At 36.8% G+C, this 13,194-nt stretch overlaps 3 protein-coding genes and 1 long non-coding RNA gene across 4 annotated transcripts; 2 read left to right on the forward strand and 2 right to left on the reverse strand.

The window, feature by feature from the left end:
• Nucleotides 1–5: 5 nt before the first annotated feature.
• Nucleotides 6–9,274, reverse strand: LOC117231605. The gene is given in 22 exon segments (XM_033490201.1): nucleotides 6–193; nucleotides 273–529; nucleotides 596–766; nucleotides 839–929; nucleotides 1,005–1,218; nucleotides 1,277–1,415; nucleotides 1,479–1,654; nucleotides 1,710–1,802; nucleotides 1,897–2,029; nucleotides 5,221–5,450; nucleotides 5,519–5,713; nucleotides 5,793–6,065; nucleotides 6,311–6,507; nucleotides 6,578–6,831; nucleotides 6,897–7,067; nucleotides 7,500–7,590; nucleotides 7,684–7,897; nucleotides 7,975–8,248; nucleotides 8,330–8,457; nucleotides 8,552–8,772; nucleotides 8,846–9,076; nucleotides 9,115–9,274. Coding segments are annotated over 22 exon segments (4,056 nt in total). The 5' UTR covers nucleotides 9,254–9,274; the 3' UTR covers nucleotides 6–29.
• LOC117231604 lies at nucleotides 1,961–3,195 on the reverse strand. Its single transcript, XM_033490200.1, has 2 exons — nucleotides 2,584–3,195; nucleotides 1,961–2,495 (listed from the first exon to the last, which is right to left on the reverse strand). Exons 1-2 carry the CDS (start codon nucleotides 2,824–2,826, stop codon nucleotides 2,091–2,093), a joined length of 648 nt encoding a protein of 215 aa, XP_033346091.1. The 5' UTR covers nucleotides 2,827–3,195; the 3' UTR covers nucleotides 1,961–2,090.
• Nucleotides 8,305–10,963, forward strand: LOC117231606. The gene is made up of 4 exons (XR_004493005.1): nucleotides 8,305–8,393; nucleotides 8,482–9,743; nucleotides 10,081–10,211; nucleotides 10,648–10,963. It is a non-coding gene; the product is annotated as an uncharacterized LOC117231606 (long non-coding RNA).
• Nucleotides 10,964–11,120: 157 nt separating this feature from the next.
• LOC117231602 (mannose-P-dolichol utilization defect 1 protein homolog) lies at nucleotides 11,121–13,117 on the forward strand. The gene is made up of 5 exons (XM_033490195.1): nucleotides 11,121–11,349; nucleotides 11,979–12,044; nucleotides 12,179–12,311; nucleotides 12,386–12,590; nucleotides 12,672–13,117. The coding sequence occupies exons 1-5, from the start codon at nucleotides 11,262–11,264 to the stop codon at nucleotides 12,912–12,914; spliced, it is 735 nt and encodes a 244-aa protein (XP_033346086.1). The 5' UTR covers nucleotides 11,121–11,261; the 3' UTR covers nucleotides 12,915–13,117.
• Nucleotides 13,118–13,194: the final 77 nt, after the last annotated feature.

Genomic DNA, 13,194 nt, shown 5'->3' on the forward strand with positions numbered 1-13,194 from the left:
TTTTATATGAAAAGCTGATGTTTTTTTTTTTATAGTTTTCGAGGTGAATTTGCTGTTGAAAGTAGTGCCTTGCCGCGAATTCCAAGGCTCGCTCCTTTTCCTAGAACGTTCCCGTAAAATGGACTGCGTTGTTTGAAGATGCACTCGAACTTACCACGAGGAGCTTTTTTATTTTTACGACGATCTATAACCACTTAAAATGGACACAATCGTGTTTTGTTTAATTCGCTGTAGACAAGGTAAAAATTATATAATACAAATCCAATAATTACCTTTAATAGTATCTTCTATTATTTCTGGATAAAGTTCCTCGGTAACAGTACTGCTCGGAGGATGCAATCGTGGATTTGTATTTATTTCGATTAACCAGACCGATAGGTCATCCATTATTAAAAAATCAGCGCCGTATAATTGGAAACTGTTTTTTCGATTGACCATATTTTCTTGGGATGCCAGAAGTGCGCCAATTAAATTTTGCTTGATACCTGGTTTAATGAGTCCCTCCCATGCTGATTCTCGGTCGGTATTTCTGAGAAACGGCAGACAATCGAGTAATTGTTCGAGGTTTCTTTAAGAGTCGATATAAAATGCATACTTCAAGTATTCCTTGAATTTCTGAAGATTCCAGTGAAGTTCGCTGGGTATCTGTGCGTTCTGCTTTATTGTCTTTCTGTACTTCAACTGCACAGTCGTGTTACATAAATGAATCGATTCGTGGAAATTGTCGAGAGTAAAATCTTTCGACGCGAAACGAAGCAGAATATCCCTTCAAAACAAATAATTCTGTGAAGAATTGCTAAACAAAACAAGTTGTTGAAAGGTTAAAAAAGATCGATACTTGTACATCCAGACTGTAAGAGGTTGCGTACTGGTTATTAAGAACCACTGTCTAATATCAACTTTCGTTTTATAAACGAGTAGAGGTCGTTCTAGATGTGATTAATTATTAATTTAATTTATTCTGTTTTTTTTTCTGCTACCGCTGCTACTAAGCAAAAACTGACCTATGTACTTTTGTACGACATACTGCATGCATTCCTTAGCAGCTTGATTTATCTTGCTTAGTATGTCTTGCAATGAATTCTTAAGAATTATACCTTTACCCAAGCTCTTGTCACCTGGTTTTAAAATCCAGACATTCCGCATTCCATCAATTTGACTCTGAGGACGACACTCTATCATTTCTTTTATCATATTTGCGGTGAATCGTAATAGTTCCTAACAACAAATTTTCAATATAATCTACCATCATTTTGATTTTATATTAATTGCATACTTCGATATCTATGCCATCATTCTTCTCCAATATTTCTCGTTTATGCAAAAGTCTTTCGTACCACGATAAAAATTGATTCCAATTAGAAATTGATATGTCTTTATAACTCTGTCCATCTATGTCCTCGTGCGCGCAGATGCTACAATTTATTTGGATTCGATAGAAAATGCCTCGAGAGTATTTTACTTTGTTTTTTTAAAACCTTATGTATTCCGCGCAACGTTCAAGAGCGAATAAAACTGCTTTGATAGGGACAGTGCCGTCTTGGGACCAAACAGCATTTGGTCCAGCGATGCTGGCCAAGAATAAGAACCACTTGAGAATTCCCATGCAAGCTGTGATGTAAAAATCTTGCACGAATTCCTTTATCTGCACAGGCTGTACACTTGTGACATGTTTTTATTACCATCAAAATGAAAAATCGTATACGAACCTGATAAACATTGTAGCATCGTGGAAATTGTACGTTTGACACGCCAGTTTCATAGAACCAAGAAATATTTTCTAGATTATTGCACATATCGATCTGAAATAATTTTAACATAGTTTCCAATAGTTTCTTCATACCTTCCGAACGAAAAAAGATTATGGATATTAGAAAATCACTTGCTATAAGTAACCTTTGATGTGAAATAGCACCCGGAGAATTTATTAATTATGGTTCTTTCTTCTGTTCTAACCGCTACTCTTTTATTAGTGGACCATATAAAATTAGCAGGATAACGTAATAATTTTTCAATCGTTTCCAAGCCAGCTGAAAGATAAAGAACGTATGTATATTTGTCGCTTTTATAACAAATGGAATGAATTTCTGTCAGCAACCTTCCGAGATTTCCGGTGACATTGAGAGCATTCTTCTGATGAACCTTTTCTCTATCCAGTTTCTTCTTCCTAGAGGCTTCCTTAGCACTGGGAAGGTGCCATAAATCACGAAAATTTTATGTTCGTTTACCGCCTTTGTCAGAACCTTTAGAATGAAATTGATCTTTGCGTCCTCAGCGGAGAGAAGACTCAAGTATTCCCTGAGGATGATCTTGCCGTATGTGTTCACGTTTTCTTTCTCCTCTTCTTCCAGTAGATCGTCGAGATCATCGCGGTTGCAAAGAATCTCGACGTTCGCGGTTCTTACAGGCTCTACGTTCGTAATCATTATAGAATCGGAAACTCTTACAATTATCTTTGATTCTTCTCCGATTTCCTTTGGATCTTTTGAATATATCTTACAAAAAATTTTGCGAAATAATATTTTTATGTGTTTTGTAATACTCGAAAATTCTGTTGGACTTTTTAATTCAACTCTTTCGTACCTGCCAACCTTGACAGTGCTCTTTAATCGAACAATCGGGAGAGGTTAACACAATTTGCCATTTGCGCGTTTTAATAGTTTTTACAATGTTCGAGTCTTCCAATTTATATTTTCCGTTTTTCGATATTTTAAAGTCTCCTTGGATGTCGGATAATCCATAGTTAGAATTTGTAATGAGATCTACGTTTTGACTTATTTGTTTGTCGTTTTGCGAAACAGTTACATAATCATTCTTTTGTCGCATCGTGGAATCTTTTCAATAACAAATTTCTATATTTTTATACTTTAACATGTTTTGGTCGCGTCAATCTTTCTACATCTCAATTTAGTTGACAAACTTTCGTTCAAAAATGACACCATTCGATGATGATATTGACAATCGATAAGTGTGCTTCGATATTGCTCTATGTTCATGATTTGGAGTAAACAAAATGTTTTTTTTTTTTTTTGTTAAGCTTTTATAAACTGTTCTTTTTTTATACTATCCCACGTATTTCTGCATGCTCTATATTTTTTCACGGCTTCACGCATGGAGTCGTCCAACAATTTTTCCACGTTGGCCTTTTTAAAAATTGGCCTTTGCAATTCCACCTTAATTGCTTGACTGTTCTTAATTTTTTTCGGGTTTTTCGCTTGTACTTTTTCTCCTTCCAATCTCGTCAGATCAGTCTCTGCAACTGTATTCTTGATACTTTGGATCGAATCGAAGTCCATTCGAAGAGGAATTTCTAGACTCATCTCACGTATCATTTCTGCTACAGACTTTAGCAAACGTCTATTCTTCACGATTCTATTTTCGATCAGTTTCTTTCTTTTGCAAATACTTCTGTCGTCCTGTGCGATATTCGTGGGATCGTATGATCTCTTAGTACCACGGAGAATACTTTGTATGCCTTGGAATATATCAAACACGTTACAAAGATAATATAAAGAGAAAAGAAGTTAAATTTCCTTCAAATTTTACCTGACTGCGCGTTTCTACTATTTTTCATACGTTCTTCAAGAAACATTTTGTCTTTCAACGCTATTTGTTTCTCACATTTCGTAGGAAATCGCGACGTACAGAATCTCGTGCTATAGTTATTCTTGAGATCATTTTTTTCTCTCAAGCAGTTTCTCTTTTTCGTTAACCGTACGATTTGTGTGAAACCGTTTTCAATTTCTCTTCGCATCGATCCTTTCCGCAAACAGGATTTCAGGCTTCTGTCTGAGTGAATATATAACGTTTGATTAAATGTTACTCTCGGTGCATCGAGTGCTTTTCCGTCAGGCTTGGAAATGTGATCATCGTTCGTGTACGTGCCACTGGAGTTCGTTGGTAGATACGGTGTTGAGTGCACTTGTTCGTCAAACTCGCTTTCCGAATCGGTGCAAGTGTCGGACAAATTGAACGAGATCGAATTTTCGTCTGACCACCGCGAGTGGCATGTGCCTGGCTGGTAAGGGAAAATTGGAGTGATTCAGTAGACCGACAAGTTAAACGACAAGATTCGCCTTCTAAAGGCACGAAGTTTCATTGCACCGAGGAATTTTGTTTTAATATTGTTCCGTCCGGAATAATATTAAACGAACTAAGTGAGATATTCGCACGTTTCCGAAACCGAACACCTCGCGTCAGTTCTGCTACCACCTCACCTTTACCAGGTGAAGACACGTAAAGGATGCTGCTAGTTGAAAAACTAATGTTTGACAACAGTCAATCAGCTTGTGTTCTGAGCAAACTAGAGAGAACTCATCGGACAATCCGGACAGGTGAGACCTTTTTTATAAGACCAGACATTTTCTAACATTTTATCAGTACAGACTGTGCTGTACTCGTTCACATACTTTTTCATTAGGGCTCAAGTTTTTCTTGTCGCTGTTGGATTTGGAATGTGTAGAACGGTTAATTGTTCTTCCCTAAACGCTCATACACCGTGGCTGATAATAGCAGTCGTCCGTAATGACATTATCACAGTATGATTTTTTTGACTTGGTGAAATTTAATTGAAATAAAAACAGACGTATCGGGTTAAAATTCGATGCATCATGACATTAACATGATTTCTTTTACTTAACGATGGCTTTTAAGAGTTAACTTTCGCAATATATCGTACCTTGATTTTTCGTTTGGATTGTCGAAAAAATGTGCATTGAAAATCATCTTCATTGAGAAGAGTATGACTGGTATCTTTCTGATTAGGCGAATAGCCGGCGGTTGCAGTACCTCCAGAATTCCAAGATGAGTCGACGTACTCCATTCCACGTGACAAGTATGGACAAAAAGAACGTATATCGCTTAATTTTTTTACAGCTAATCATCGAATTTAGAGGAGAATCTTTGGAGAACGATGGTCTCCATTTGTCTGACTGTTCCACTTTAATAATTTTGATTTTTTTTTTTAAGTTGCCATTGATGTTGGTTAATTAATGTCAAATCATGTTTTTTTTCGATTTGAAGAAGTCGATTAGATTTTGTTTCGGTATTTTCTTACAGGGAGTAAAAAATCGGAAGATCTTAACGGTCGGTAGTATAGTTTTTTATTGATCATTTACAGTTCAGTTCAAATATACGTTCAAATATAGACTCTAAGGATAGATCAACAATGGAAGAGTAACGAGTGCAGATCACAAAGACATTTTCAATCACTTAGTTAACCTTAAACCAACGGCGTACATGTCCGTGATGTCTGATAAAATCTTATTCTTCTTTTGACGAGGATATTTTTTGGGGACGTTACGATTTTTATTTTTCACGTTCACTGCTTGACCAACTTTGTTTGTAGTTAGAAGAGACGGCAACGTTGGTGTCTCCCGAGTTATGGTGGACAGATGAGGAGTATTCTTCTTGTACTTTTTAATGGCATCTCGTATCACCGTCTTGATTATCTAACGCATATAAAGAGAATATTATCTAGAATAAGATATGGCGGTAAATCCTATAAAATTACATCTACCTTATCATTGTTTGACTTCAAAGGTTTTTCTATTTTTGGAACCAATTTTGTAGATTGTTTCTGAAAAGCCATAATCTTGGTAACCAAAGACTGCGATATCGGAGATGATTCTGCCTTACTGCTATCTGGTCCAGCGAAAGTGTGCGATTTTCTCGGCATGCGCGCCATATGTTTCTGATTATTGCCAATTTTTTCCTAATATACAATCGTTTTTTTTTTTTTTTTTAAATAAAACCACCTGATAATTACGCGATTTAATCATTGTAATACGTACCTGAACGGATGTAGGGAATTTTGACTTAACGTTGGGTACCGGGCCAACCACAGGTGCACTTTTCACGGTCGATTCCTGCTTATCGATCAGCACAGCAGTTATTAAGGGCTTTGGAGGTGCACTCGTTGGTAGAGCTTGCCTTAACTTAGGCGAGTCCATTTTGTAGTAAGCGTAAAATTCTTGGTCAAGCTGTATTTCTAATTCTTCGATCAAATCTACGATCACTGGACCGATTTGATTGTGCACAGTCGATTTCTTCTTCGTTAAACAAGTCTACGATTATTTTCATTTAACCACGGATAAATATAAATTCATACACAATAGCGTCACTTTTTAATTATATAATAATGCTTAATATATATATCAATAGTTTCATGTTTCTTTTCTGTACTAATATCTCTATAATATCTGATAAAAGATGGTTATCGCAAATAATTTCTAACTTTCGGATGGCATCCTGTAAGGCTCGTAAAATTAAGAAATTATTTATAATTCTTCGATTTTCTTTTGATGCCTACCATCGGGGACTTCGAAACGAGACTAACTTTCGATTCCTGATTATTTAAATTAGCTTTCTTCCCACAAGTAGTTATTCTAGTCCCTTGAAGAGATAGAGCTGCGCCTAAATATGGTTGACAACTTGGCATCCTTTGTTTGTAAGCCAACTCAAACTGTCCTGTATCAACGTTTTTATCTTCTCGATAATCTATAACCACTGCGGAAATCCACATAGCATAAGAAAGCAAGCCTAGCACTCGTATAAACAAATGGAAAGTTTCAAGCACCTTTTATAGTGTCCTCGAGAACTTGTCTGCACAGGCGTGTCGTAACTTTGCTCGAGTAACTCATGTCAGGATGACTATTGATTTCGATCAGCCATACGGAAAAGTCATCCATAACCATAAAATCAGCGCCATAGAGTTCGAAACTATTTTTTCGACGGTCCATAGCTTCTTGACTAGCTAACAAAGAGCCAACCAGGCCTTGCTTCATCCCAGGATAGATTATATCGTCCCACGCTTTGTCGTGTCCTTGAGATCTGTTGGAGTTTCGTCAGTTGCAAATTTCAATCTGATCACGCGACTGAATCGAAGTGCATCATACTTGAGAAACTCTTTGAAGGTCGTAGCATCCCACATATTATCCGAGGGCAACGCAGCATTTCTATCGCCGCAATTCGTGTACTTGCACTGGATCGCGTGATTGCACAGATGAATCGACTCGTGGAAGTCCGTCAAACTGAATTTCTGGGAGCAGAATCGCAGGTAACTTTCCCTGCGAATAAGAGGATGCTATATTACTATTCCCTTTTTCGATGGATCGTGTTGCTCGTAGGATTCGCATGTCGAACATATCGCTCGATGAATACAATAATAGGAAGCTCATTTACGCAAACTGGGTTATGTAAACTGAGATCGGTTTTGCAGAAGGTGAACTCGTGACTAGTAATTTCCTATAACTTGTTTAAGAGTAATGAATTACCTAGTTATAATTTTAAATGCATATTAGCAAGTTTCTTCTTTCTGTTTTGTGAACTATTTCAAATGTACATTGACGATAATTGCAATGCATTTTCCACACAATAATTATACGATACGGATACTTACAAGCATGAGATAACGTGACACGGAACAGAAATTGTTTCAAGTTATGCATACCTGTACTTACTTAACTACAATGTACTATAAATTATAGCTAACAAATTACTTGTATATCCAAAGAGTTAGGGGCTGGGCGCAGGTAATGACGAACCATTGTCTGATGTCAAATTTAGTGCTGTGTATGAGTAATGGCCGTTCTATAAAAAAGGGAACAACGTGTATTAATCAAAACTACATTTATCCGGATCAAAGTGTACCGATCGATAATTTTTAAAGGTAGCAGCAATTACCAATATATTTTTGTACGACATAGCGCGTGTCTGATTTATTCGATGGATTCATCTTCGCCATGACATCTTCCAGTTTATTCAGCAGAACGATTCCTCGACCTCGGCTTTTATTTCCCGGTTTCATGATCCACACGTTCATCACACCGTCCATATCGATTTGTGGCCAGTACTTCTTCATCTTCTTCAGGATATGCTTCGACGCCAAGAAGAATTTCTGTTCACACCGTGCTAAATTAATATAGTTCCCATGACTTCACTTGTCAGCGATTCGATCGAAATCGAGTTGCTTACTTGAAATGGCACATTGTTTCGAACAAAGAGAGCGTGACCATGAACGATCTGATAGTACCAGCTGATAAACTGATCCCATTGATGCACCCAAACCCTTTCGATTTCTTGGTCGATATCCTCGTGCGATTGTGCGCTAATGTAATCGCTGCATCGTTTAATTGCGAACTCTAACGCCTTCAAGGGCACCGTGCCAGTCGGTGCTCTAACTGCGTTTTCACCTTCGTTGTTGATCTTACTAACTAACCATTTTAACAGACCTAGACATGCTGTGAATCTATACGAAATATAGATAATAAAATAGAAATCAAGATGTTAAAAAGTAGGAAGATTTGTGCAAATAATAGCTATGATTCACCGAAAGTCTTCGACGAAAGCGTGCATCTGATCGCCTTGGCATAAATTATAGCAACGTGGAAAAAGTGTGTTCGCCACTCCAGCCTCGTAATACCAGTGCATTTGTCTGACGTTCGAACATAAACCCACCTAAGGCAATCGATTTTCTTACAGGCATATATTATCCTCGTACAAAGTGTGTTTCACATGACTGAAAGAGATCAGGCAAGGCCACTTCAGGTACCTTCGACGTGAATCCTGCCCGACAATATCTGTTAAAGATCGTCGTTTTGTTGTCCTGTGCTGGCCAACCGGGCCATTCCGATCCTGTGTTCCAGAGAAAATCCACGGTGTGATTAGTGAGCATTCTAGAGATCAATAGGCGCTCGCTTTGCTGATCCCTTAAATCGCCGATACCAGCCAACAATACGACAGGACTTGCATCCACGTTAAAATGTTGTTCGCCTGAGAAAGTCGACTTATGTAATACCAAGGGTAAAATACAAAATTGAAAAAATTCACGAAACGACTGAAATACCATTGGTATTCTTTTTGAAGAACTTTTCGCACCATCCTCGTCTTAACATGCATTCGCGAATCACTCGCGCCCTTCCGTACACCATAAACGTGTGATGCGCAGCTATGGCATCTTTCACTATTTGCTTGATTCGCATAAATCGTTCGTGTAACGTCGGTGGAAGTTCTAAACTCGGCTGAACTGTTCCTGTATGACACAAACGATGTTAAAGTATACGTTGGTGAATGGAGGATAAAAAATAGTTTTTGGGTCATAACCTTGAACTATATTCGCATCTGATACAATGTCTAGCGTTGGTTTCGGGTTGTTATCTAGCGGTTCGTCCACCACAGGTTGTTCTTCATTCTTGTCCGTTTTATCCGAGCTGGTCGGCTCCAAATTCGATAGCGCCTCATCGTTTGCTTTCATGTAGCGCGCTTGCAAATCTGTAGGTTCGTCTGCACTGATGCACTCCGTTGGTCTTCAATTTCGCTTCATTGCAGTAGAGTTTGTTGAAGGAAGAACGAGCCCGAAGAGGTCAACGTTATTTTATCCTGGATCAGCTTACAAGATTCGATAGCAGTTATTAAAAGTGTCCCAAAAAAAAAAAAAAAAAATAGATCTTTAACGCAATAAAAAATCGTATTAACACTCTGCACGTTCGAATTAGATCTCTTCTAGTACCTGTTGAATCTTCGACGTTCCATCAACATTCTTCTCTCCGATTCAGAGCAATCACCTTCGATTTTTCTAATTGATAATCACCTGTTCGAATCTAAACTGTTTAACGGAGGAATGTCCTCGATATTGCACGATCAGAGACGACATGCCTCGAACAGATGCGAGTCAGAGTCACAAGGAAGAATCAACGAGACGGAAGCAAAACTCCGACTGAACATCATCGAACAACAGACTCGAAGTATGTGTACATAATCTAGAATTCCGTAGGCGTGCGCCCTGAAACCGTTTTAAACTACCCTAACTATTCGGCGAATTGGATAAAATCGCATGACTATGTCCTCCCCGAGCTATATTCTTATGTCGCATTACAAGATCTGCGAATATTGGATCAGCTGGCTGATAAGGGTGATCATTTAGAATCTCGAAAAGCGACCAGCCCATACAATCATTTCTTTCTGAATTATTCTATCATCAAAGATTTCCTAAAGTATAGTTTCGAATTCTGAAACATCGAATTTACCTGCAATGAAATTTTTTGTTTTTTTTTTTATATAATAAAATTTGGTAGATTTCAGACGCTGTGTAAATAAATTACATAATGGAAGTTCTAAGCGGATAAAAACAGTGAGGAAGGATAGGAGGGAATTGTTAGAATAGGAGGAGCGTACCAGGCACCCCTGCGGAACTTCACGACCATCGAATGCAGGTAAAGAAGCAAAAGCTATCGCGTGGGTTGCCCTAACCACTCCTGTTCCACAACCTCTGACCCACTTATGCGAATGCATCTTGGCTCGCGTGAAGAGGCGGCCTGACGAATCACTTCGACCTGCTATCGCTAATTGCCCGAGTTCGATTTCATGCTGATAATTTTCTAAAATATATTCGGCACGTCGTACTATTTTGCAATTCGGTCGACCTCTACGCGCCTTTGTTATCGGCTTTCCGTGTACGTTGATATTTGCGTGTGATAAAAGCAACATCAAAGAATTATTGCTTACGAGATAGTGAGTTTCCTTTGTAGAATCATGACCGCACCGTAAATATGTCAGAAATACCCATTGTTATTTTTCCATGGTTTATTTCGTGATCATAATTTTGTAATCGTAATCTTAATTTTCGTGATCTTACTTCCTTACCATTAGATATGGTGCGATATATGTTGTGGGAAATCATAGAATATAGTTGTACGACTGCATTCGTAGAGACTAGGATACAGTTGTATGTTGCTGCAATTCTCACTGGAATATTGAAAAAGTACGAAATACAGACGAGCTCCGAAAAAACGAATGATCCAAAGGATAAACATGTCACTGTCGGTGACAGGAGGTATTTGAAAATGGTAAGAAATGAAGTTGCTCGAGTTTCTTTATTTTTAAAACTCGTGATTTTAATGTTGAGCATTTCACGAATTACTGGTAGTAATGTTGTGTGTTTTTTAAAATGTATTAATGTTCATTGTTTTAGATATTAATCATTAATAAAAGCATTATCAGGGAACGAATAGTATTAGAATAAATAAGAATTGTAGCATGTCATGAAAACATATGGGTAATAACTATTCAAAATGGCGCGCCACATTCTTTATCGAAGAGTGCTGGGACTCTACTATGACGAGTTATCTGTCGGTATAAAAGTCGATCTTACCAATAGAATGACTCTATGTTAACCTATACATCGTAAACGTAACAAAGTGGAATTACATTATTTTTTGCATTCTGACACGAGTCAGAAGATATAAAACGCATGTGTAGCAAATATGGCTCACTTAATCAGGAACGTTTCTCTTCTACTATTCACAGAAGAGTGCATAGAAGAATATTTCGATGACATGAACTTTTTTCACGGTGAGTGCTGGAACTTCATTCATAAACGGCCAATAGCCGATATAACTGATTCATAGAATTATAATAAATTTATTTTTATCCACAGCGTCTTACTTATACCCATTGTCATGATCGTTCGCATACCACTAGCGTACTATTCAATAGAAATAAAGATTAAAGTTTGGAACTAATACTTTCATTTCTCGCATATCGTAACCTATTTTATATTTGATAAATGCTACGATGTAATACATGACTTTACAACTTTTTAGCATTTACACATTCAAATACAAGCATAATAGGTATATACATAATTTCATACTACTATAAACAAAAGCTTCGCATAAATAGCATAAGAATTTTAAATATAATTTTACTCCCTCTTTACTCTCGCATACCGTGAATTGTAATACTTTCGAATTCTACTACTTTGAACATTGTACTGAATAAATTAGATTTTTGAACAATCGAATTTTGAAATACTCGTAGTGAGCGCTCAACGATGTTCAATTTTTTTCTCGACGATAAATTTGAAGTCATTATTCCTTTGTGACGATTTAAATTGCTTCTTATAAAAGTTAAAATGAATTTCCTGCGAAGAAGATACGAACCACTTCAAGTAAAACATGAAAATTTCGAACATGTTTCAGTTGGATGCTTCAAATTGGCGCTGAGCAAATTTTTAGGTCTCGGCATCATCGGTGGATCTCTTCTCGGTTAGAAAATATATTTTTACGTAAACTTTGTAATTATCATGAAGTTAAACACTGAGCTGCGTTTTTGTGCAATAGTTGCATGTATAATTAACTTTGTGTATAACATTATACTGTATTAAGTTTTTGTTTGTTAGTCAAGATACCACAGATTGTAAAAATTCTTAGAAGTAAAAGTGTAGAAGGCATCAATGTCTTCAGCGTGTTACTGGACTTATTTGCCATGACAGCCATGGTATCCTACAGTTTTATAAGTGGTTTTCCATTCAGGTACTATAATTAAAATTATATATACCTTTGTACACATTCATATTATAATTAATCAATGAATGGTTGGATTCTAGTTCATGGGGTGATGGAGTTTTTTTAGGTATGCAAACTTTAGCAATTGCAATATTAGTCATGCATTTCAGTGGTAATACAGTTCAAGCAACTGCATTCCTTGCTGCTTATCTAGCAGTGTTCTTTGCTGCTACTAGTGGCTTGACCCCAGTAAATGTTCTCTGGGGTTGTCAAGCAATGAATATACCCATTGTACTTGCCAGTAAGGTAAGATGCTTGTAAATAAAAATCATTATATAATATATATAAACTTACTGAAAATATATTTATGATTTCATATTGTTTCAGTTAATGCAAGCCTACACAAATTACTCCAATGGAAATACTGGTCAGCTATCAGCAATAACAGCTTTCATGCTCCTCTTTGGATCTCTTACACGAATATTTACCTCTATCCAAGAAACAGGAGATATTACAATGATAATAATGTATATGTGCTCCTCTATATCAAATGCTATAATAGTTGCACAAATTTTGTATTATTGGAATGTAGATGCGAAAAACAAAGATGGAACAAAAAAAAATCAATAAGTAAATTAATAAAATTTTTAATATTTTGGGAAATAATCAAATAATGAAGTCAAAAATCCATGCAACGAAATGAAATATGTAAGTGGGTGTAAATAAATGAAATCAGCATTCTGATATCAATAGTCTGAGAAGGATACACCTACTTTAATGAAGAAGGTATAAATGTATCTAAGTTAATAAACTAATATTTTAAATACCCTAAACTTATATTTTAATCGCCACGTATGTATTACATTCATGAATCTTTTCTAGTTGACAAGTTATAATTTTAAATTTGTTA

The sequence above is a fragment of the Bombus vosnesenskii genome, unplaced genomic scaffold (assembly GCF_011952255.1).
Source record: "Bombus vosnesenskii isolate JDL3184/JDL3185 unplaced genomic scaffold, Bvos_JDL3184-5_v1.1 scf7180000013273, whole genome shotgun sequence".
In the NCBI taxonomy this organism is placed as follows: domain Eukaryota; kingdom Metazoa; phylum Arthropoda; class Insecta; order Hymenoptera; family Apidae; genus Bombus; species Bombus vosnesenskii.

Bases quoted from the DNA above. Each gene is read 5' to 3' on its own strand.
- LOC117231602 (XM_033490195.1), top strand. From the start codon at position 11,262: ATGGCTCACTTAATCAGGAACGTTTCTCTTCTACTATTCACAGAAGAG. The intron at 11,350-11,978 runs GTGAGTGCTGGA...AACATGTTTCAG, and splicing joins TGACATGAACTTTTTTCACG to TTGGATGCTTCAAATTGGCG. The intron at 12,591-12,671 runs GTAAGATGCTTG...ATATTGTTTCAG, and splicing joins CCATTGTACTTGCCAGTAAG to TTAATGCAAGCCTACACAAA.
- LOC117231604 (XM_033490200.1), bottom strand. From the start codon at position 2,826: ATGCGACAAAAGAATGATTATGTAACTGTTTCGCAAAACGACAAACAA. The intron at 2,496-2,583 runs GTACGAAAGAGT...ATTTTTTGTAAG, and splicing joins AGCACTGTCAAGGTTGGCAG to ATATATTCAAAAGATCCAAA.